General features: G+C 43.3%; 1 protein-coding gene across 1 annotated transcript in view; it reads right to left on the bottom strand.

Annotated features, from left to right (window-relative positions):
• Positions 1 to 1,361: 1,361 nt before the first annotated feature.
• The window catches only part of LOC121270583 (short transient receptor potential channel 3), a 136,856-nt gene continuing 113,943 nt past the window's right edge, over positions 1,362 to 24,274 (bottom strand). The window contains exons 9-11 of the mRNA XM_041175992.1: positions 16,763 to 16,846; positions 12,265 to 12,340; positions 1,362 to 1,510 (exon numbers count right to left, since the gene is read on the bottom strand). Coding sequence (XP_041031926.1) covers positions 1,362 to 1,510; positions 12,265 to 12,340; positions 16,763 to 16,846 — 309 coding nt within the window. The remainder of the gene's footprint in view (positions 1,511 to 12,264; positions 12,341 to 16,762; positions 16,847 to 24,274) is intronic.

The following is a 24,274-nucleotide window of genomic DNA, read 5'->3' as shown; positions in this document are numbered from 1 at the left end:
GAAACAAAGGGTAATGATCGATGGAAGTTTTTGCAAATCGTAAACAGTCTCCAGTGGTGTTCCACAGGGCTCAGTGTTGGGGCTCTTGCTGTTAGTTGTATATATTGATTTAGACTTATGGGAGGCATGATTTGGAAATTTGCAGATGAAACAAAAATTGGCTGTATAGTTGATAGTGAAGAGGATAGTTGTCGATTCCAGAATTATATCAATGGTTTGGTTGAATGGGCGGCGAAGTGGCAAATGGAATTCAATCCTGAAAAGTATGAGGTAATGCATTTGGGGAGGACAAACAAAGTAAGAGATTACTCAATAAGCGGTAAGTTATTGAGAGGGGTTGACGAAGTGAGAGACCTGGAAGTGCAAGTCCACAGGTCCTTGAAGGTGATAAAATAATGTAAGGTATTGATAGAGTAAATAGAGAGAAACTGTTCCCACTGACAATAGTGTCAGTAACCAGAGGAAACTTACTGAAGGTGATTTACAGAAGAACCTGAGGAGCGGTGAGGAGAACTTTTTAATGCAATGGGTTGTTATGATCAGGAATGCACTGTCTGAAAGTGTGGTGGAAGCTGATTGAATGCTAACTTTCAAAATGGAATTGGATATACTCTTTAAACATAAAACAACTGCTGGGCTATGGGGAAAAATCAGGGATTGGAAGTGTTTCGGTAGGACTTTCAAAGAGTCAGTGTAGGCACCATTGGACGAATAACCTCCTACTGTGTTGTGTGATTCCACACTTCAGATGAAATCACCCTGAATTACTATTGATAATAAATGATAAATGTTAGTCAGTGAATGGTGTACAAATTTAGCCTGCCTGTAATATCAAACAGTAAATTGCAGACCCCAACAAATTCTCGTGTTAGAACCTTATCTATTGGTATCACAGTTCAGCAACTGCCATACGTTTGGTATAGAACATCATAAAAGAGAGAGTGAGCTAAGTAATCTGTAGACTTGCACATAGCTAAATCAAGTTTGCAATTTTAGTATAAATAAAGTAGCTAACGGCCTCTGATGTAATCACAAAATAGTCAAAATGACCTTCAAAGAGCTATAACTGGGAATACTGTTTGTTTTGTATTCTAGTTCTTTAGTAATGATAACAACTTCTTATAAAATGCTACAAAGTGATTTCTAGACAATCCAAAATTCTGTAAATTGTAAAGATAACATATTTCTCACTGCTCTACAGGAATTACAAGTTTATTATTAGTACATTAATTACCTATTATGTACTTGAGATGCTAAATGCTCATTATACTGACTCTCAAATTTATCATTTATAAACATTATTGCATTAAATTGTGCTGTTTCTATACATTGATAAACACAAAGTCCATTTTCAGCTTAAGTCATTGGGTTTTTTGTTTTGTCAGACAGGTATTAAGTTTTTCACCAAGTTTTTGAATGAGAAAAGCCAGCTCCTCGGTTGCTTGAGACTTGTCTTCTAGAAGTTCATATCGAAGACTTGAGATATCTTGTTTAATTTCTTTCAGTTCACCTGGGAAATAACATTGCAATATCAGTGAAAATATTAATCCTAGGGAAATAGCTGTAGAACAAATATTGATTTAAGGCGCTGAGGTATATAAAACATCATTTAAAAAGAACATGATATGACAAGATAGGAAGTACTGACTACAAGAAGAATCTTTCCAAAGTTGTATGGTTAGAAGCAAGTTATAACACTATTCATCCTGTTGCAGCTGGCAGTGATGGATTCTTCATTGGCTAATGATTCATATTTATTCCTTATTATATCCCCATCGAATCTACATTTCATTTTAACTGGGAGTAAAAGAATAACTTTGTCAATATGTCTGAACACATCTTTAGTTTATATCATGAACACTGAACTTTGCAAGATGCTTATGTTTTGAAATGTTTCTTTAAATCCAAAGCAAAACTAAGTTGGCCTCTGGGAGAAGTTAAAATGGATCCTGGCAATGTTATCATTAGACTTGTGAGAAGTGCACATGTGACTCACGTTGCTACAGAAATGAGAGTTAGCTAAAGAAAAACCAAACATACAACTAATTGAGATATCAGTTTACAGCTGATGTTCTGTTGCAACTGGACAGAAACAAAGACATCTCAAAAAAACACTTGTAGCAGATGAAGTGAACTTCTCCTGGTCTTTCCTATCAGTAGAAAAGTGGTTGGGGGGAAAAAAGCAACTCTCTCTGTGGAAAAGGCCATTTTACCATAGCCAAGTAAGTATACTGTTTATTTAGGTTTATTCAAAATGTCAGATCATGAATTCTCTGAGAGTCCGTGCTGTCAGCACTGAGGTGACTGGAGGAAGCGAAGACTTGACAAAATGTGCCTTGCTGGCGATATTAGTATCTGGAAAAGTTGGACAGAATGGAGCGGTTGGTGAAGGCCATCGGAAGATTCAACAGAGCATGTGAGGTGTGGTGAAACTCTGCTGCAGAACTGGGAGAAACTTTAGGACTAATCTTAATGCTACATGTGTGCCAGTAGTGTTTGTGGTATCAGTTTAAAGTTAAATTTACATTTCTGTTTAAAGTATCATTTGCCATTTAATGTTTGAATTATTTTGATTTTGGGTTGATTGTTACAGTATAAAAGTTTTAAAAGTGAAGTCTTGTCCATTGGTTTCTTCCATTGGGCTGTTTGGGAAAATCATCTCTTTTTAAAAATCAGTCTCTACAGGAATCATATCTTCTACTAACCCGTGAAATCATCTTTCAAAGCCTGTAAATAATAAACCAATGTAAATGTGCATCAAAAAACAGATATGTATTAGAGTTTAATCATATGGCTGCAACATGCTACAAATACAAGAGATAAAAAACAGACTTGAAGGTAGAAGTTAAAATCTGAATTTGGACATTTGATCATGATGCTTTGACTTTTTGACTCCCAAGTCCCAAACTTTATTTCTCTTAGGGAGTTGACCTTGGTTCAGTGATAGCACTCTTATCTCTGCATCAGAAGGTAGTGGGTTGAAGACCCACTCTGGAGACTTCAACACATAAGGCTGGGACTTCACGTGGCACCATACGAAGAAAAGCAGGAGAATTCTCCTAATGTCCATGGCAACATTTATCCCCAACTAGATAAGATGGGCAAGACATATTGCCAGAATGTCTGATGAGCGCTTTCCAACAAAGATCTTCTATGGCAAGCCAATTAAAGGGAAATGTTCACATGGAAGCTAAAAAAAGAGCTTAAAGGATACCCTGCAAGTCTCACTGAAAGGCCTCACTGTAAAGTTTCAACATTGTTCCTAAGACATGGGAGAACTACGTTCTATATGGCGCAGCAAAGGTGCCAACTCTTATGAACAGAATAGAGTCACACTGGCCACCAGGAAACATTGAGCTTCGTAAGGCCAGGATCGCAAGCTCTTCTTCCAGACCAACAATATATATATGTGTTGAACATGGAACAGAGCTAGTCATGCTCAAATCGGACTGATTAGTCATCTTTGAAAACTTCGCACCTGAAACTTAACCCAATGAATTCTAGTTGATGTCACGGTCATCTTTAACTATGAAAGACAAACGCCATCCCTCAGCCAACATCACCAAAACAGTTTCAATGATAATTTCTCTCATTGCTTAATGTATTACTGTGTACAAATTGGCTGCTGCATTTAAAAAATCATTTGGCTGAAGCATTTTGGGAGATCCTGAGGTTGTGAAAGTGCTATATAAAAGCAAGTTCTACCTTTCTTTATATGGTAACTATTTAAAAAAAGGAGGTTTTTCTAATCCATAGGGAACTGCTTTATAATTGGAAAGAAATAAAAAGGCACTGGCACTGTTTTTATATTGATGTGTCCACGAGTCAGATCGCTGAGTTTACATTATGACTCTCATTTTCGTGGCAGAGTCACAAAGCCACCAAAAGTTGAGTTTCTGCTTCTATCTCCCAGATAAGACACCCAGGTTTAGTTGTGCAAATGTTATTTGTTGACTGAGGACAGAGTCAAGATCAACTGTGGTAAGAACCTAAAGAAAAGTTAGGACAAGAAGGGCCATTCTGCCCATTGCACATTATCCCTGAATCAATGCTTGTTCCTGAAGATTCATTCTTCCAGTTTATCACATATTCAGAACCACTTGAGTGTATTACTTACATCTATCATAGCCTTTTTCTATCAATGTTCTCACAACTTCTTAAAGGTAATGATACCTGCTCAGATATTGCTCAATTATTCATGGTGTCTTCCTCACCATTCAACAGTTCACGATGTGTGAGCTTGGACAGTAGTGTTAGGAGGTTATTCAACCTTGAACTGCACTGCAGCCAAGCCTAAACCTGTACTTACCTGACTCCAAAAGTATATGTCACAGGAGGAGTTTAATAATCAAGAGTGGAAACTGTGGTAATTGATCTTTACCCCTCACTTGTCCAGCTTATTGTGAAAAAGTATAGAAGATAGTTGCTTGGTTGTACAAAAGTTGAGTATTGCTGAAAAAAGAGACATGTTGTCAAAGTTTTTTGTCTTGTGCTCATCAGGCCAGATGTGAGAATACCAAATTTCAAAGGGAGCAACAATTTATACTGTATTAGAAAAGCGCGATGATTTGTTGGCAAGTTGATTCTGATTGGTCAAGGCACTGCCATGGAGAATACATCAGGGAACTATAGTCCTCCAGGCTTTTGTTTCATTCATAAAAGGCACAATGCCTGTCATGTTTCTTTTGCCTGCCAGAAGACAGATCACTGCATATGAATATGTGTAGCTTCTAGCAAGCATAAGTGAACCACATTGTGAGCCCTACTGATAACTTTTAATTGGTTGTTGGTGTAATTCTTAGCACACCTGGAATTGTTCCACAAGTGCTGTCCAATCGTGGAATCACATCTAACATTGGACATTATGTTCAGAGTTTTGCAAGCACGGCTGGTTGAGTATGGTCAATACTCTGCCTATTGCAAACAGCCAACAGGATATACAGCCTACGCACCTGGCATCACATCAGCACTGGAATTCATATACTACGTTATTTATTTATGTGATGAAATAAATTTTGTGATGGAGCAGGGAAGGGCTGCATGTGGTGTCCAGGTCTCGGAGCCAGCCTTGGTGCTGTTGTGAGAACCTGAGTCGGGTGGTAGCAACACTGCCAATCGTGTGTAATAGGCAGCCTATCACCATGGAAAACCCCATGAAGAAGCAGAATTGGAACAAGAAGCCATTGTGGGTGAAGAGCTGTATCATTGAACGATGCTGTGGGAGGAGATTTCTTCCAGAATATTTGGCAGTGATTGGAGTCGATTGTGGAGTTGCAAAGGTGCAGGTGAGGGATTGAAAGATTAAAGTTGACATCTTTGATGCGTCAAGTCATCCATTCTTCTATGAAGTGCACAATGAGTTATCAGATGACATGAAAAAGGGACGTGGAAACAGGCCCACGTGACCCTAGCTAGCATGAAAACTGGCCCATGTGACCAGATTTTCCCACAGCAAGAAGAGGGTGTGACCTAGTTGTAAAAGGTGAACACACAGGCAGGATCTAGGAGCAGAGAAAAAAGAAAATAAGGTTACGGCCATTGCTTCAGTTATTTTAAAGGAACTGATTGACCAGCACTGGCCATACAATGCACAAGGCTGTTGCTGGGGGCTTGGGTAAAGGTGATTCTGGTGGATCCATGCCATTAAGACTGTTATGAGCAGAGCTGAGGAGGTTCTGCTTGTTATGATATGATGTACATCTACCTTAATCTGCTGTCATTCACTACCACTGAGACAGGATGTGATGTAATAATCCCAAGGCTTTGTACTCAGAATACAGCAGCAGGTTTAGAAGTCAGACATATATACATAGCTCCTAGTTAATGCTGTATGTATATAGTCTAATCTTCTAATAAAGAACCAATATTATTATTTTACCCACCCTTGTTATATGATTGGTGCATTTACATCAAATAGAAGAACATAACATGTTGGCAGCGTGGTTTCTGAAGATTTGGCTGAGAAGTATACAAGGCTCAACCCTTTCACATTCAGCAGAAGAACTGGTGTGGAAGTGAAACAATTATCAGGTATTAACTCACTATTTGTAAGTTATTCTGCAGCAATGTAGAGATCCTACACACTGTACCTTCATTCTGGGACATTGCACCTTGCTTTAGCCAGCAGGCACCAGGTCCTGGTAAAATTGTTCCAATTTTGGAAAGCTTAATTAGTATGAGTCTACCGATTGCAAAGTAGGTGCAGTAACAGAGATTAAATAACTGACTCAGGAAGGTTTAGCTTTAAGCAGAACTCCACAGAGAGAAGAATCCATTACTGCTGCTTGCTGTCCCTTCGGGAGGTCATGGGGGAGATTGGACACTGGGCTGTGGAAGAAGAGTCCATCCAGTAACAGCTCCCAACAACTCCTAACAGCCAGAAGAAGACTGCAATTAGTATATTTTTCTCTGTTTAAATTTTCCTCCTGAAATTCATTTTTGCACCAAAAATATCACTGTTTTGTAGGCAGAGCCTTGTGTAAGCCTGGGAGAGCAGAGGCAGCTCAACAGTACCACTACTGCAGTCAAGCCACAGCCTATGACCAGCTAAACCAGTAGCCATTTAAGATATTGCAACTCAGGGAGCCAAATCATGTTCTGAAGGGCTGTATAAAAGCCTGAATAGCTGTTCCTGTTCCAGATAGTATTAATAATCTTACATAAAGCTACAGGATGACCACAAAATTTCCAATACTCAATTGGAAGGCAACGGACCTCCAATCTGAGTTTACTTTGTTCCGACAACACGTAGAGTTCTGTCTTCTAGACCAATATTTCCGAACCAGATAAACAAACAATTAAGATTAAAATTACCAGGCAAAGAAGGTCTCCACAGACAGAACACTTCAGGTCCGAAGACTTAAAAATCCAGATAAAATATGGTCAACATTCAAAGGTAATTATATGCGAAGCTCAACTTCCAAATGCACCGTTTAGAATTCATGTCAGGCAACAACCAACAGAGGCCATTGTTCAATTCATAAGTAGACGCAGAGACAAGGGGCATGATTGCGACTTTATGGCTGCAGAGCTAGCTGACAGAATAATCGAGATCATGATAGCATCTACTCCAATACAAACATTTTAAAAAGATCTCTTGGACCAACCCAAAGGTTACAGCATAGAAACACTACTGCAAAGCATACACAAGTATGAAGCTATACTATTAGGTAGATAAAATCTACAGAATATGTCAAATTTGTCCACCAGTGGCACAGTAGCCAATGCAGGCAAGCCTAGTAAGCAATATGGGCAGCATGGCCTCATACATGCAACCAGAAATTTCCCAGCTTTTAAGGATTTATGCAAAGCATGTAGCACCAGAGGACACTGGAAGTGCCAGTGCAGAAAGCAAAGGCCGGAACAAGGGGTTCAACATGAAAGCCGTAACCAGAAGCCAGACAGGTACAGCAATCCAGTCAAACAAGATCATGTAACAGACACCATCAAAACAAAATCCATGAAATGCCTAGACAAGCTGCGTGGCCAGATGATGAGGATACCTAGATAATCATTACACAAAGTGAGCAGACATTCAGCACAGTGATCATGAAAAAATGCACTGGCACAATGGCACCAACAGAAGCATTTGCCATCATTCAGATTATGTGCCCACAGATGCAGGAACAGCATAAATTGTATGCAAAACTGGATATCAGTGCACGTGCAAACATCCTCTACTTTGCACACTGAAATATATATACCCACAGACATGGCAAGTGATAATTCAACCAACCACTGCCAAACTCATCATGTACAATGGTTCAAAAATTCCATTCCTGGATCCATTACACTCAAGAGTTGCTACAACAACTCACCCTGATCACCCCAGATATTTTATGTTGTAGACACTATGGGTCCAGTGATCCCAGGTCTACTGGCATGCCAGAATCTAACAGTGGTCACCATCCATTGCATCCACAACTCGATGATGAAGGCAACAGAACACAAGGACAATCACCCCAGTAGCCAATCTAACATCACTATGCCCCAACAGGTTCAATAGGATTGGAAGTTTCAAGCGTGATGCAGTATTACGTCTGCATGCAGATGCTACTCCGTTCATTGATCCGCTGCATAAGTATAACATTCACATCCAGAACAAGATGAAAGCCAAACTGGATAAGGTAGAGTGAGATGGCATAGTCTGAAAAGTCCAGCACCAGACAGACAGGTGCATTGCCATCATGAGCAACATTAAGAAAGATGGCTATATGTGCATTTGTTTAGGCCCAAGGCATCTGAATGTGGCTCTCAAATGTTGCCCTCATAATATTCCCAAACTTGAGGAGCTGAACCCTAAGCTTTTTTTAATATTTGTTCATGGGATGTGGGTGTCGCTGGCTGGGCCAACATTTATTGCCCATCCCTAATTGCCCTTGTTCAGAGGGCATTTAAGAGTCAACCACATTATCGTGGGTCTGGAGTCACAAGTAGGCTGACCAGGTAAGAACATCAGATTTCCTTCCCTAAAGGGCATCAGTGAACCAGATGGGTTTTTAAGACAATCGGCTATGGTTTCATGGTCATCATCAGACTTTTAATTCCAGATTTTATCAAATTCAAATTTCACTATCTGCTGTAATGGGATTCAAAACCAGGTCCCCAGGACATTACCCTGGGTCTCTGGAATACTAGTCTAGTGACAATACCACTATGCCACTGCCTCCCCCAAATTCTTTTCTAAACTTGACACTAAAAATAGCTACTGGTTGGTGCATCTGGAAAAGACATCTCAGGAGCTAACAACATTCTTTACTCAATTTGGGAGATAATGGGTAGAATTTTCCCGTTGGCAAGCAGCGGCGGGCCCAGCATGTCCGCATGTAAGATGATGTACGGTGACGTCGGGCAAGTGTCCCAACTTCACCGTGCGCCATTGCGATATTTTGTTGGGCGGGTGCATGATGAAATCCGCTGTGCACCCGCTAATAATTAACGGGCCATTTAAGGCTCTTGACTCACCAACCGACCGCAATTTTTTGGCGCCTGTGCAATCTTCGGGTCGGCGCACTGGAGCAATAGGCAGGCGGATTGGACACATTTGTATAAACCTCATCCATGGGTGGAATAAGAGGGCTCACTGGGGTCGCAAGTGTGCTCTCTCAAGTATTGATTTTTCAAAGTTTTTGAAACCTGCCTGTGTGATCTGCAATACTTCAAAACACATACCAGCTGTTTTGTCTGGACTCTTAACCTTCAGGTCTGCACTTGGCAATGAGGAATCTTTTTTGGACCTGCAGGTTTCAGGAAGCCTTCCCTTAGCTTGGGAATGGGAGTGGAACTCTCCACTGGAGGCACCTCCTCTGAGGAGGAAAGGAGGACTAGAAGGGGCTAGAGGCCAGGAGTGTACATTCAGCCTCCAGGGGAGTCACCTTTGGGAGGACAGGTACAGGCACAAGGGGTGTAGGGTCAAGAGGTAGACCAAGGCAGAAGGGGACGCAGAAGATGCCACTATCCTGCTGCCAGGGTATACAGGTGGCAGAGCATCTACCTCAATAGGTCTGCGGTGCAGTGCAAAGGAGGCTCCGTTTCTCAAGGGAGACAGTCAACTATATCTGTCAGATGATTGGGCCTGAGATCTCCGCGAACTGTGTGGTTGGGCACCCCATGCCAGTGGCTCTGAAGGTCACAGCTGCCCTCAACTTCTATGCCTCTGGCTCCTTCCAGCGGTCGGTGGGTGATCTTTGCAGTGTCTCCCAATCAGCTGTCCACACTTGTGTCAAGCAGGTTACAGATGCTCTGTTTAGGCATGCAATGACCTTCATTCACTTCCATTGGGAGCAAGCAAGCTAGACACAGCGAGCCAGAGGCTTCGCGGCCATTGCTGGCTTCCCCCGCGACCAGGGTGCTATAGATTGCACACATGTGGCCATCAAGGCGCCAGCAAGTGAGCCCGGTGTCTTTGTCAACAGGAAGGGCTTCCACTCCATGAACGTACAGATAGTGTGTGACCATAGGATGCAGATTTTACAAGTCTGTGCAAGGTACCCAGGCAGCTCCTACGACACCTACATCCTCAGACACTCCCAGGTGCCGGGGCTCTTCAGTGCTCCAGCCTGGCTGGATGGATGGCTGCTGGGTGACAAGGGCTATCTCCTCAGAAGGTGGCTCATGATGCCTCTCCGTCATCCAAGAATAGAGGCTGAGCAGCGGTACAATAGGAGCCACGCCTCCACAAGGGCTGTGGTGGAGAGAACCATTGGTCTTCTCAAGATGCATTTCCAATGCCTGGACCACTTGGGGGGTTGCACTCCAGTACCCCCCAGGTCGTGTGTCAGTGATAGTGGTTGCATGCTGCTCTCTTCACAATTTTGCACTGAAAAGAGGGGACGCAGTGGATGATGAAGACGTTGACGCAGTGGCTGTGGCTGCACACGGTGAGTCCGAGGATGAGCATGCACAGGGAAATGCTGAGGGGGTAAGCACTGACCCGGGCATACTGCAGGGAGGCAGGGACACCCGGGAGGCTTTAATCCAACTAATCTTCAGCTCGCACATCACATATGGACCTCCAGCAGAAGCCTGGGTTGTAGGCTCCATACTCGATTCCTGAGTTCAAAATCTGCCTGGATAGGAACATTAACTAAGGGCTTTGTCAATAAAACTGAATGTCCCACAAATCACTCATAACATTATTGGTAACCATCTACCTGCAGAAGAAGAGGCACTCTCAGCCATGGTGACATGTCTGAATTTATTATCACGCAAAAAAACTTAATGGGGGGGTGGGCGGGGGTGGTGTGCGGAAACCGGGGTCAGAATTGAAGTAGCTGGGGACTGTTGCTCAGGTCTTCCAAGGCTAAGACATGTTTGAAACAGACGATGAGAGGGAGTGGCGTCAGACTGACAGAGTTCATGTGTACTTGCAGCTGAGTCTCCCTGACCAAAGGTGCAAGGTTACAGCAAACTTGGGTGGGTGTCTAGTACGATTGGTACGTTTATGTCAAATAGAAGAATGTAACACTCCTGAAGTGCACCACTTTGATGTAAACTGTGCAGGTGGAACATGGATTGGTTGGGAGCTGCTATGCAATAAGGATCGATGGCTGATTCCTCGAAGTAAAGGCGCTGGGATTCTATTTGAGGAAGTTCAAAGCTTTGAAGAGTTTTGTGGCTGAGATCAGTGCCATATATGCTATGTGGACTGTCCAGTATATCCGTGAGGTCTATCTTTGTTTTATCTGCTATTTAATGTGTAATTTATAATTTATATTGACTGCAACTTGCCTGTTAATTCATGTTAAAGTTATGTTGATTTTGGTCTGACTGCTAAAGTAAAACCTATAAAAAGTGAAATCTTGTCCATTGGTTTTCTTCTTGGGGTCATTCAGTAAATTCTGTTCTTTGATTTGTTGATTTCCATGGTGATCATAACAATCTACTTAATCATGAGATTTAAGGATTGAGAAAGAAAAAAGGAATCCAAAAGAAGGAAATAGGGTGCATTAGAGTCAAATCAGGTACAGAAAGAAAAAGAAAGTGAGGGAAGGAAGGATTGGATTAAGAGAGAGAAAAGACAAGAAGGAAAACGTAAAGAAATCAACTTTAAATTTTAGAATTCTCTAAGCAGAACTTTTTACTTGCAGGAAAGAGATTCAACAATTTAAATTGTTCTCTTTCTGGCCAAAGAAATTGATTGTCATGGCATTTCGGCTGTTAAGTGAATCCTAATTGTGTAAATGGAGTTCGGTCGAAGGGTCATGAGGACTCGAAACGTCAACTCTTTTCTTCTCCACCGATGCTGCCAGACCTGCTGAGTTTTTCCAGGTAATTCTGTTTTTGTTTTGGATCCGCAGTTTTTTTGTTTTTACCTAATTGTGTCAAGTTTAGTGGGCAATTAATGCGAATGTGTTAATTTGCAGCTCATGCTGCATTTCTTCTTTTCCTGAACTAGTTGGCTGATTCATGCATTAATAACTGCATCTGATGTGAATGCGCAATTATTTTTCCAGGAAGATTTTGCCCAATACATTTACTAGCATTAAAAGACTTTTCAAAATATGTGTAACGCAACACCAATTCCACTTTTATGCTGTGGGGATTGCAGAGAATGCTGAGAATATTAGTTTCCAGTTCTTGTATAGTCTCCTCACGCAAGCTATGGAACAGAAAGACAGGGGTATTTTACAGGAATACTTGTATTCCAAAAACATTTTACAGAGCATATCACTTTACTGGGAAGCAATAGAGTCCTTTTCACAGGGAAATAGTTTCTGAGATATATATTGCTCAACAATCTACCTGAATGATGTTGATCCTTACCTTCATTAACTTCATCATTTTCTTTATCAACTTGTGCTTTCAAGACATACCGTTTAATCAGTCGTTTCATTATTTGCTGTGAAAGACAAGAATATAACTAAAGCAAGAGTAGGAAAGAACATTCCTAAAAATAGATGACATTGCTTATAACAAGAATTTTATGTATGAATTCTAACTTGCAATGACTATATTTAAATGTCCTGAATCAGATGTCAAAAGGACTCTTATAAATACTGTTCACACATAATGAATACATTACCTGTTTACATCAAACCAATTAGCATCAAAGAACAAATGAAAACATGTGAATTGTTTTGCTCACCAAAAATCATCTTGTTAATTTGAACATTCTACAGCACCTACATGACACACATTGATCTCACTCTCTCCAAAGAGTGTGTTTATGTTTGGCCAACACGGAATTGATGAGGTGTTAACAGGGCAAAAATCACAAACTGTTTCATAATGTCACACTTTTGAAAAATCTTCTTGTATTCTTTACATAACAACCTGGAAAATTTCAACTGTTACATTCCGCTGTATTGAGTTCAAAATGCATTTCAGGAATCAATATTTTATTTGCAATTTGAGTTGTGAGAGTTAAACCAATTAAGATAACAATTGGGGAAGTGATGTAGTAGGGTAATATATTGCAGCTATTTATCACCCTTTTCAAAACCCCAAATCTCAGCTGCAGAAATGAAACTAATAGGTTGAGGAAGACGTTTTGCCCTGGTGCAGGAGGACCATAGTAAACCCACTGATGTCAAGATATTTTGAGCATTGTGAAATTTAAGTGTTCTAGTTCATCTGCCTGTGGCGTTCTAAAATAATCTTGGATTAGCTTGCTGTTGTAATGTTTATCTGACAGCCTAACCTGTTTGTTTAGCACCACTGTGACTTCTGAGATCGATTAGAATCTGATTATTTTTGCTGTTGATTGTTTTTCTGGATTAACAGCTGATTGGCTCCTCTTCTCATCATCCCAATCCCTCTCCAGGTTATCTCAAGGCCAGAAAAAAACAGCACAAAATAATTGGCTTTTTTCTTCCCATGTACTTTTTGAAGATTGTGATGTGTTGATGCTTTATATAAAATGTGGCATTTGAAATATGTCAGGCAATCACCAAACTCAAGTACCAGCTTTTCTCATTTGGTAGTACTCTTGGCTCTGATTTAAAAGATTGCAGCCTCAAGTCCCATTGCATTGCTTGAGCACAAAATGTAAATTGATGCTTCAGTTCAGCACTGAGGAAGAACTACATTGTCAGAGGTGATGGTTTATGGACGAGACATTAAACCTGAGCTGTGTCTACCTGTTCAGGAGGACATAAAAAGATTTTTCGGCATTATCAAAAAAATTAACCAGTTGTTCATCTTAAATGGCTTCATTTGACAACATAATAGTGACCAAGTGCCAAAGTTAATTGGTTGTGGAACACTTGGGATGTACTGAGTATATAATAAGGTTTTGTATAAATAGAAGCTTATTTCTTTATATAAATGGACAGGTTATTTGTGTGGTACTTAAAGGATGAAAACAAATAAACCTTTAAAATTAAAAATCCCAGATCCCGGCAAGATGTCCCTCTATGATGGAATAGGAAATGAGTGAACAGTCATGCAAGTTTCTTCATCAGCATGAGCAGAGAAAATAGGAGTAATTTTAACCCTCCGGGATAGTTGGAACAATATTGTGGGATGTTAAATTGTTATAAATGAGAACCCTGACCCCAATCCACTGCAAAAGTGCCTATTTCCAGTTTTACTAGTGCGGGTTTGGAGTCAGGAATGACTACTCATTCCCAAGAGGCAGAACAGTAATTATAATATTAAACCAAGGCTTTGCACTGCAGGATGTTTTATCAATTTGCATTTAACGGCAACGGCCCAGGGTTTCTGTGGGCCTGGAAAACACGACAGCTGAAGGGAGGTAGGAGTTGTCAGCTGCGGTTCCAGCAGTGCTTGTGAGCCAGAAGAAGAATGAGTGCTTCCCCCTTGGCTCCTCAAGCAATACTGTCGCAATTTGCCTTTGTCTTCATGATATTCAGAACCCTCCACTGGGATTGGTCGACTCCTCCCACAATTTCTCTCTTTCTTTACCTCACTCTGAGCTCTGCTCCCACTCCATGACCCTCAAGCTTTTTAATTTGTTTTCCATAAAGCATTATAGCACATGTTTTCCTGTTTGACAGCCAGTTAACCTCTCAATCTACTTGGCTGTCAGGCAGGAAACAGAGTCAGATAATTCTAATGAGGAGGTTTATGAGGAGGTCTAGTGATGCAGTAGGTAGCATCCATAATATTCCTAATATTTAGCTAAGTATTTTCCACATTCCACTGATGTATCATATGGACCATTCAGCTGCTCAGTAAACCCTGTTGGAGTTCAGCATATGGCATCATGCCCTTCCCTATTTGCTTTTATTGTTTTATTGGGAACATTGTTCCATATTCTGTATTGCTCTTTGTGTCAAAGGCTGTGTCCTCAGTGGATTCCTGGTCACATCTTTGTAAACAACACAACGTGCTGCAGATTTATATACTCTATCCTTAAGGAAAGGATTCAATGAAAATGAGTCACGATTTAAAACAAGCCAGAAGCCTTGCAGCCTAAGTGGTGACATCACGTGACTTCCCCAATTTCTTCATTAATTAGTGATTATTTATAGAAAATACAGGTAGGCACCTTGTTGTACCTTCAATGTAGGTCAAATTCTTTATTAGACCCGGGATAGTTCCTAACCTTGTGGTGAATGCACAAGCATCTGATCACTGGTAGTCTAAGTGAAAGAGGACAATAACTTATTTAATTACTAGATTAAGTAACTGAGGGCAAGAGGAACTTCATACAGATAGTCGTGAGGCATTGGTCTTCATTACCAGGGTCAGTGGCTAAGGCAAAAACTATCAACATTCAAGTTAGATTGGATATGGTGAAGGACAAGTAATTTAAAGAATATGGGAGCAGGATGGATAATTATGATTAACATTGTTTGCTTGCATGTAGAGTAAACATAGACAAGGAATATTTAGGCCAAATAACCTGTTTCAGTATCGTAATTTCTCTATACTTCTATGCATAGAAAGTTGGTGAGAAATGGAGCTAATGATCATCATGGTGAAACAATGGCTGTTATCCATTACAGAAAGACAATTGGTTATATATAGCTTGAGAGGCACCACTCCGCAGGTGTGGGGCAAAGCGAGGAGGCAGGCCTTCATGAACAGCAACTATTCTGTGCAGCCTAGTTGTGTTTATGAGTCTTTTCGATCCAAAGTAGCTGATTAGCAAGGAAACAGGGACTGATGACTGTGTTTTGATTTGTCTCTCCAGTTCCTGGTACTTCCTTGGGAAGAAGGTATGCAATCAGGTGAGGTGATCCATATGTGAGAAGGGATGCTATTTGCAGCTTTCTGATGATAATGACATTTGACCAATCCTTGTTGGATAGTGAGATTTGTCCAATTTAATCAAATATTCTTGCATGCTTAAAATTGGCTATAATGAGTTTCTCTTCTGTACAGGGGCAGGATTTTCCCGTCGGCGAGCGGGGGGCTGGGCCCGCCCACCGACGTGTAAAATGATGCATGGTGACGTCAGGCAGAACTCCCAATGTCAACGTGCCCCATTTAAATTTTCAGGTAGGTGGGGGCACAGCAAAATCAGCTGTGCACCCGCCGACCTGTCAATGGCCAATTGAGGCCATTGGCAGAGTTATTTAACTAATTAATGGACCTGCCCATCCAACCTTAAGGTTGGCGAGCAGGCCAGGAACCCAGGTGGGAATTAGAAAAAGCATGAAACCTCATCCATGGGCGGGATGAGGTTTCATGCAGGTTTTAAAAAATTTAATTAAAATTTTTTGAAAGGTTATGGACATGTCCTAACGCACGTGACAGTGTCACATGAGGGGACACGTCAGGGATTTTTTTTTCTATTTTTAATATTTTTTACAGTAGAGACGATCTCCCTGAGGCAGCACTTAGCCTCAGGGAGATGAGTGCGCTCTTTCGTGTGCATGCATTAAAGAGTGCACTCTTGGGTTTAGGGATTCACCCCTTCCCGCCCGCACAGAGAGTGCATAGCGCTTCCATGCGGACGTCAAGCTGGGTGGGCCTTAATTGACCTGTCCATGTAAAATGGTGCAGCGCCCTCAATTGGGGCGCCGATCGGAAGCGCGCCTGTGTGTGCCCACATTTCAACTTCGCCCCCGACGGGAGGAAAATCCTGCCCCAGGGGTGGGAGAAAGATTTCCTGTATTCAGTATTTGTACTAATATCATAAGCAGAATCTGTATACACAGGTTTGCAGTATCGCTGCAAATGGTGCACATTAGAAATCTTTCCCAGATATGACAAAGAAAATACAAGAAAGGATAGTTTTTAAAATTTCAAGTAATCTAGTTCAATTTTCCTGTCATTGCATAATAATATTTGACATTCAACAGACAAGTTGAAAATGACAGCACACAAAATATTCATACCCAGCACATACCTGATATCTCGTGGGTTGATTTATAATGCTGTTGAAACTTTGGGTTTCTGAAATCCTTAGATTTGACTGTGCAAAAAGATTCAGCTGGGAAAACAGAATACAAACTTTTAAAAAGGTAGAATCTTTTAAGACAGAAGGAGGCCATTCAGCCCAAAATACCCATCCTGGCTCTTTAAAAGAGCTACCCAATGAGTTCCACTCACCCACTTTATGTCCATACCCCTGCAGTTTTTTCTCCCTCTTTTCAAGTATATATCCAATTCGCTTTTGAAAACTACTATTAAGTTTATTTTGCACCACCCTTTCGGGCAGCATATTCTTGGTCATCACCTTCATTGCATCAAAAAACTCTCCTCATCTTCCCCAATCATCTCTTGAATCTTTGTCCTCTGGTTACCAGCCACTTTGCCAGGGGAAACAGTTTCTCCATTTCTATACTATCAACACCTCTCACAATTTGAACACTTTTATTAAATCCCCCTGAATCATATCTGCTCTACGGATAACAATCTCAGCTTCTCTAATTTTTCCAAATAACTGAAGCCCTTTAACCCTGCTACCAATATAGTAAATCTCCTTTTCACCCTCTGCTAAAGTTTGATGCAGTATTGGGTAAAATACTCCACTTGAGATCTAACCAGTGATTGTAGAAAAATATATTTGTAATGTAAACAAATATTTCTTTGGACAATGCAGTGAGTTATTTCACATCTGGGAATTTTTATAATTTTTCAGCTCTAGCTCTGACCATTGAGGTGAATGTCTATTCTATCTGCTGGGTAATTAGTTGCAATTGAAATGAATTTAAACCAGAATCTCACACACATTTTGGCACAAGGATGATTGGCACATCACACAAGTTTAGGACCTAATGAGCCAAACTTCCTCCAAATTTACTGGAACTGGTTTTTATGAAAGAGTTTTAAAATCTCGAGAGAAATACTAACAAAACATTCAGGGGCTAACAAACCTTAGCAAAAAGGTAGAAAAGAGTTTTGTGTTTGCTCAAATTTTGTTTCAAATGGATGGAGACTTAAGGTGGAATTGTCTTGGATTTGCACAAAGTGCGGTAGTGAGTGGGAAAAGAACGTTTTACCCGCCAGCCACAACGGTGGCTTTTTATGCTGTATTGTCCCATTCCTGCGCATCCCATTTTATCATCTATGCATTCACTGGGAACACACTAGATTGTTAGTGGGTGGGCTCTGATTTTCCTGCCATGCCGCGTCCTCAGTGCTTCCTCACTCCGGGTGTCATGCTTAAAACATACCAAAGCCCAGCCTACTTCATGTCTGCAGACCAGGACTGCTCCAGCTGACAAATGACCCCGAAAGTTAAGAAGATGACAGCCCCCAAATTTAGTGATGCCTCTCTGGCGTGCCTGCTGGATTCAATGGTAGGTAGCCGCAATGTCCTCTAATCCCGCTCTGGCCATAGAAGGTCCACCAGAGTCACCAATCTGATCTGGGAGTGGGTGGCAGCACAGGTCAGCAACACTGGAGCACAGAGCAGGTCAGCCATCCAGTTCAGGAAGAGGATGAATGCTCTCATCCGTTCAGCCCGCGTAAGTCAACCACCTCATCACTCTCAACTCACACACTCACAAACCCATCACACATCCATAGGGATCTTATACCTCAAGGGACAACACCACTAACTCTCACACACACCCTCACATCTCCATCAGGCTCATACCCTCTGGAGCTCACATTCTCACCCCATCCATGGCTCCACTCACCACACAAAAATTCCACGCAGTCCCATGCGTCCTGCTCACACTCTCTCCATCTGTTTTCATGCAGGAGAAGCTGGCTCACAACAGCAAGGGGAGGTCCCAGACCAAGGGTGGAGTGGCCCACATTAGGCCTCTCACTCACTTTGAGGAGAGTGCCATCTCTCTGACTGGTGAAGATGTGGACCGTGCCTGCGGTGACGCTAAGGTCAGCGACAAACATCTTGCATCCCATCATTCCTCTTTCAATGCAAGTGTGAGTGCCTTCTCTCCTGCTTTTGACTCTTGCCACGTACTAATTATCGAGGATACCTCTTGAAGAGCTGGAAATAAGCAGCCTGGAAGACCCATCACATCATTTATCCATACCCTCCACCAGCACAGAGACACCCACCTCGATCTAGACCAGGCTCATGTTCACAATCTCATGGTCACCACATGAACACGTGTTCGCAGCAGGAGGAGGCAACTTTAGCTGAACTCTCTGGCACTCGGAGGGCTGCTGTGGAAGAGGCATCTGTGAGATCTGAGTCAGATGACGAGCCTCCAGGTTCAGCCTTCCAACTCATTGGCAGAAGGTGGGGTAACATCATGCAGAGCTGTTGGAAGTCCTCAACCGTGTAGCACGCAAGTCAGAGGAGTGTGTCCACCTGCTCTTTGATGAAGTGGTGCCCACATGTGCACAAATGGAGGTCTCCAAGGGAAAGATGGCAGACTTCAAGGAGACCCTGGTCTGGCAGAACGTGGAGATGTGCACAGACCTGCACTCCATTGTGGTAGCCATGGATGAGTTCCTGCAGTGGCAATGCAACAGGGAAATGGGGCACCTTGACATCCCTCCAGGTGCTCCTTCGCCTCAAGGAGTCAGGCTAGGGCCCTCAGGCACCCGAAGGGAGAAGCAGCGGCAACTGGTCAGCCCTTGGTCACCCACTCAGGAATCTCTGAGGCTGTTCCCTCCCTCTGAGTCCCCTTTGCCTGTGACCCCCTCAACCTCATCCTCTGTCACCCCCGAGGGAGCAGCTGGCCCACAGGAGGATAGCCAAAGCAAGCCAGGGCCCCCAAGACCTTAGTTCTCCAGAGTACACACATGCTGAAGTCATCAGAGGCAACAGGGCAAACCATTGCACAGGCTGCATCCACCCTTCCTGCAGAAGTCAGGGCAGCAGCTAGAAGAAGTGGTAGGCTTAGCAACGTTAAGAATTTCTGATCACAAGTGGTTGCATGGGTGAACACAGTTGTCACTTTATAATCGGAAAATTAAATTCACTTTCACTGAACAATGTGTAATGGTGTACTTCAGCTTCTTTTATGGGCTTTTCAAGTCCTCCCCTCGCAACCCCCCTACCCACCACCCCCCACCCCTGCCACCAGCAGTTCACCTGCATGCAGCCAAACTACGAGTGATTCTGAAGGGAGGAGTTTGTGTGGCAGGGCCATTCAGAGCCTTATGCAAGCATTCTCCCATGCATGCAGAATCTTTCTCCATATCACACTCATCACAATGTCCCGAGCATTTTCAATGCTGCCTGCTGGGGTTCTTTTTCAGTTGTCCATCTGACATGTCCACCCACCTACTGATCATACTCCCATGCAGTACTTTTGCTTGTCCAACAAGAGGCTCCTTTCACTTTTGATTTGAGAAAAACGGTAGTTGTCACTTTTCTGCTCAGCTCCCCCATCCTTTCCCTTCTGCCAGTCACCCATGTCCTTTCCCCTATCACTGTTGGCTCCCCGGCATCACCTTCCACCTCCCCACCGTCACCTGCCATCCAGATTCCTTTCTTTCCAGGATGTCCAGGTGAATGTACATGTACCTACCTTCCTGAGAATCCCACCCCCATCCACAATGACCTCGCGAACCTTCTCCTTCTTACCCCCAGGGTCTGTGTCTACCTCAGAGTCCCCACCAACCGCCCTCGCTGTCCCTCTTACTGCCACTGTTGCACCCTTACCCTCATTCTGCCCCTCTCATACCCACCATTTCCTCCTACCACACCCACCCTCAGTTCACTCCCCAAAGGCAGTCATTGAGTCCACAGACCGCTCCCTTGCATATTCATCTTTTTTTTATTCACTCACAGGATGCGGGCTTCACTGGCTGGACCAGCATTTATTGCTCATCCCTAGCTGAGAATGTGATGGTGAGCTGCCTTCTTGAACTGCTGCAGTCCATGAGGTGTAGGTACATCCACTGTACTGTTAGGAAGGGAGTTCCAGGATTTTGACCCAGCCTCAGTGAAGGCACGACAATATATTTCCAAGTCAGGATGGTGATTGACTTGGAGGGGAACCTCCAGGTGGTGTTGTTCCCATCTATCTGCTGCCCTTGTCCTTCTAGATGTTAGTGGTCATGGGTTTGAAAGGTGCTGTCGTAAGAGCCTTGGTGAATTCCTGCAGTGCACCTTGTAGATGCTACACACTGCTGCTAATGTGCATCGGTGGTGGAGGGAGTGAATATTTGTGGATGTGGTACCAATCAAGCAGACTGTTTTGTCCTGGACAGTGTCAAGCTTCTTGACATCCTGCACCCCCCCCCCCGGCTTATTTCCTCCTGCACCCTTACTCCTTCCCCTCTCAGAACTCCTTCCTCCCTCCAATCTCCTTCCTCCCCGGGAGTCCTTATTCCCCAAGACTCCTTCCCCCGTCCAACCTCCTGTCCCCCTCTCCAAACTCCTTTCCCCCTCCAAATTCCTTCCCCTCTCCAAACTCCTTCCTCCCCCCCCAGACTCGTCCCCCCCCCAAGCTCCTTCCTCCACTCCCCCCTGCACTCCTTCCTTCCCCTGGATTCATTCCCCCACCCCTCCAAACTCCTTCCTACCCCCAAGCCCCTTCCTCCATCTGGACTCCTTCCCTGTTCCGAACTCCTTCCTCCCCCTTACACCTTCCTTTCCTCTTACACTTGCAGCATTCTCCCCGTTACTCTTTCCTCCCCCTCCCAACCATACACTCTGACATCTTTGTTTCCCCCCCCCAGTCCCAAACTCACCTTCCCTGGTACACCTTCCTTTCCCAGTCAAACCTGAACCTTTCCATCTCACTGCCCCCCAGAAACTCCCCCCTACACATTCCTTTCCCACTCACAGCTGGACCTTCCTCTCCCCATCTCACTGATCATCCATAGCAGCCCATGGCCAAGACTGTAATGTTCCAAAGCAGACCCAAGACATCAATGGAGACCTCCCATCTTCTGTGAGCTGCTTCGCAGCAGAGCCATAACCATGAGAATCCACCCAGCATGCCATGCACGTGTTCGTCCAGGGTCCGGTAGCTGTAGGGCTCCAGCATCTTCTGTTCCTCGGATGTCTGAGACCTGAGCAAGGCCCTAACAGTAAGCCCTGACTTCTGCACGTCACCCTTGTCCAGGTGTGTTTTGGGTGCTGTATTTTCTAGCCAGCGTAATAGTAAATCTGGCATTTGGGGACGATTCTGCTCGGGCCTTACTTTGCATCTTATTAGTGGAATGCAAAGCGGGTTCATGCCAGCCGCCAGTGGGATTGGTGTTCACCGCCAGATAATCCCACTGTGCTTTCACAGTAGTTGTGAAACCAATTTTTGGCCTTCCCGCCATATTGTCCCCCCCACCCGCCATGATACACAGTGCCAATGGGGCTGGAAAATCCCAGCCTTAGTGAATAAGTGAGCATTTAATGTTAGTTATTCCTGGCACAGTGCAATTTAATGAACTGAAACATTTTGAAGTACTGTATTACTGTAGCAATCACAGAAGTTTTCATCTGGTTTCTTTTAGCGGTGGACGAGAGTGCAGAGGGAAAATCAGCGAGTATAGATGCATACACTTTTCACTATCAACTATTCAGAGTAGCAGGTAAATGACAACAAAGTCAACTCTTTCTGCATTGCAGAGGATCTGTGCCTGAAGAGTTCTGAACTGAGTTCTGATGAAAAGTCACAGACTTGAAATGTCAATGGTTTCTCGCTCTACAGTTGCTGCCAGACTCGCTGAGCATTTCCAGCATTTTCTGTTTTTAATAAAATAACTGAATCTGGGGAAATGCGTACTTAAGTTCCAGTCTTTGGTTTCACGCTCTTTGTGTCATCTATTGTTTTTAGCGATGCTTCAAATGCTAAATTTCTTGACGAATATACTGGTGCAGCTGGTTGCATAATATTTCCTAATGGTGAAAATTAGAAATGTTGTACTTTAGCTGGGGAAGTTAAGAATATAAAAAGGGTTGTTAAAAGTTCTTTGGCTGAAGCACTGGCTCTTGGAGGCAGTGGATGGGGAATTCTGTTTGTCAAATATTTTAGGTGAGATTCTGTGCAAGGGGCAAACTGAAGAAAGTATACCTATTGAATAAAAACAAAAAAACTGCGGATGCTGGAAATCCAAAACAAAAACAGAATTACCTGGAAAAACTCAGCAGGTCTGGCAGCATCGGTGGAGAAGAAAAGAGTTGACGTTTCGAGTCCTCATGACCCTTCGACAGAACTTGAGTTCGAGTCCAGGAAAGAGCTGAAATATAAGCTGGTTTAAGGTGTGTGTGTGGGGGGCGGAGAGATAGAGAGACAGAGAGGTGGAGGGGGTTGGTGTGGTTGTAGCGACAAAAAAAAAAAAAAACCCACTAGAGCTATACCTTGAGTGCCCTACCATCCATTCTTAATTAGCACATTCGTTTAGATAATATCACCAACTTTAACTTTAACACCATTGTAGTATTCTATTGTAGTATTGTTGTTGACATCTTTTGATGATCTGCTTCTATCACTGCTTGTTTGTCGCTACAACCACACCAACCCCCTCCACCTCTCTGTCTCTCTATCTCTCCGCCCCCCACACACACACCTTAAACCAGCTTATATTTCAGCTCTTTCCTGGACTCGAACTCAAGTTCTGTCGAAGGGTCATGAGGACTCGAAACGTCAACTCTTTTCTTCTCCACCGATGCTGCCAGACCTGCTGAGTTTTTCCAGGTAATTCTGTTTTTGTTTTATACCTATTGAATGTTATGTAGATAATTGTTCATTGTGGGATAATGTACACTCTGCAAAAGTGATGAGTGAGAAAAGATGATGTTGCTGATTTGAAACAAATGCTGGAAAGAAAGGAAGAGTTTAAGTTTTCAGGGTCCTTGAAGTCCTGCAGCTGGGGCTGGAAGCAGGATGCAACGCTGCTCCAGCAGGTGGCATCTTGCTGGTGGCAATAACTTAAGAAGATGCCACTTGGGCCAATTGAGGATGGCAGCTCACCCCCAAGAGCTGCTGGCCCAATCAGAGGGCTGCCACCTCAGCAACCTCAGCAGTGCCACCAGTAGCAGTGACCATTGTTGGGGCTGCACGATCAGGAAGAGGGCACCTCAATGATGTGACACCCTTGAAGAGAGGTGAGTTAGGTCGGGGGAAGGTTGGGTCAGGCAAACATGCCTGGCAATCAGGTGGTTGGGAGGATGTCATGATGTACTAATGGCACAATTGCCATGGTAGAGGCCAATGTTCCGTGGGCCCCTCCGTGGGCCATAGAGCACCCATCAAGGAGGGCTATCCCCAAAATCTGCTGGGAAGCCATCAGGGTTTACCTGGTGGTTTCCCCACATGACAGCATGCCCTCCCAACATGGGTAAAATGCCCGCAGGGTGCAAGTGACCCTTAATTGGTCATTTAAGTGGCTCATTTGGCTGTTTGATGGGTGGCTGTGCCACCAAGGTTCCTGCCACTGGCAATATGCTATGGCAGTGGGAAGACACCAGGTCCCCTCGCGATGCCATATTGCCAGCCTTCCCGCCTCCCAGCCATTACCAATGGGCTAGGGAAGTTCTAAAACT

This window comes from Carcharodon carcharias, chromosome 1 (genome assembly GCF_017639515.1).
Source record: "Carcharodon carcharias isolate sCarCar2 chromosome 1, sCarCar2.pri, whole genome shotgun sequence".
NCBI classification, from domain to species: Eukaryota; Metazoa; Chordata; class Chondrichthyes; order Lamniformes; family Lamnidae; genus Carcharodon; species Carcharodon carcharias.
The sequence above is the reverse complement of the archived record's forward strand: the minus strand, read 5'-3'. Positions and strand labels throughout refer to the sequence as shown.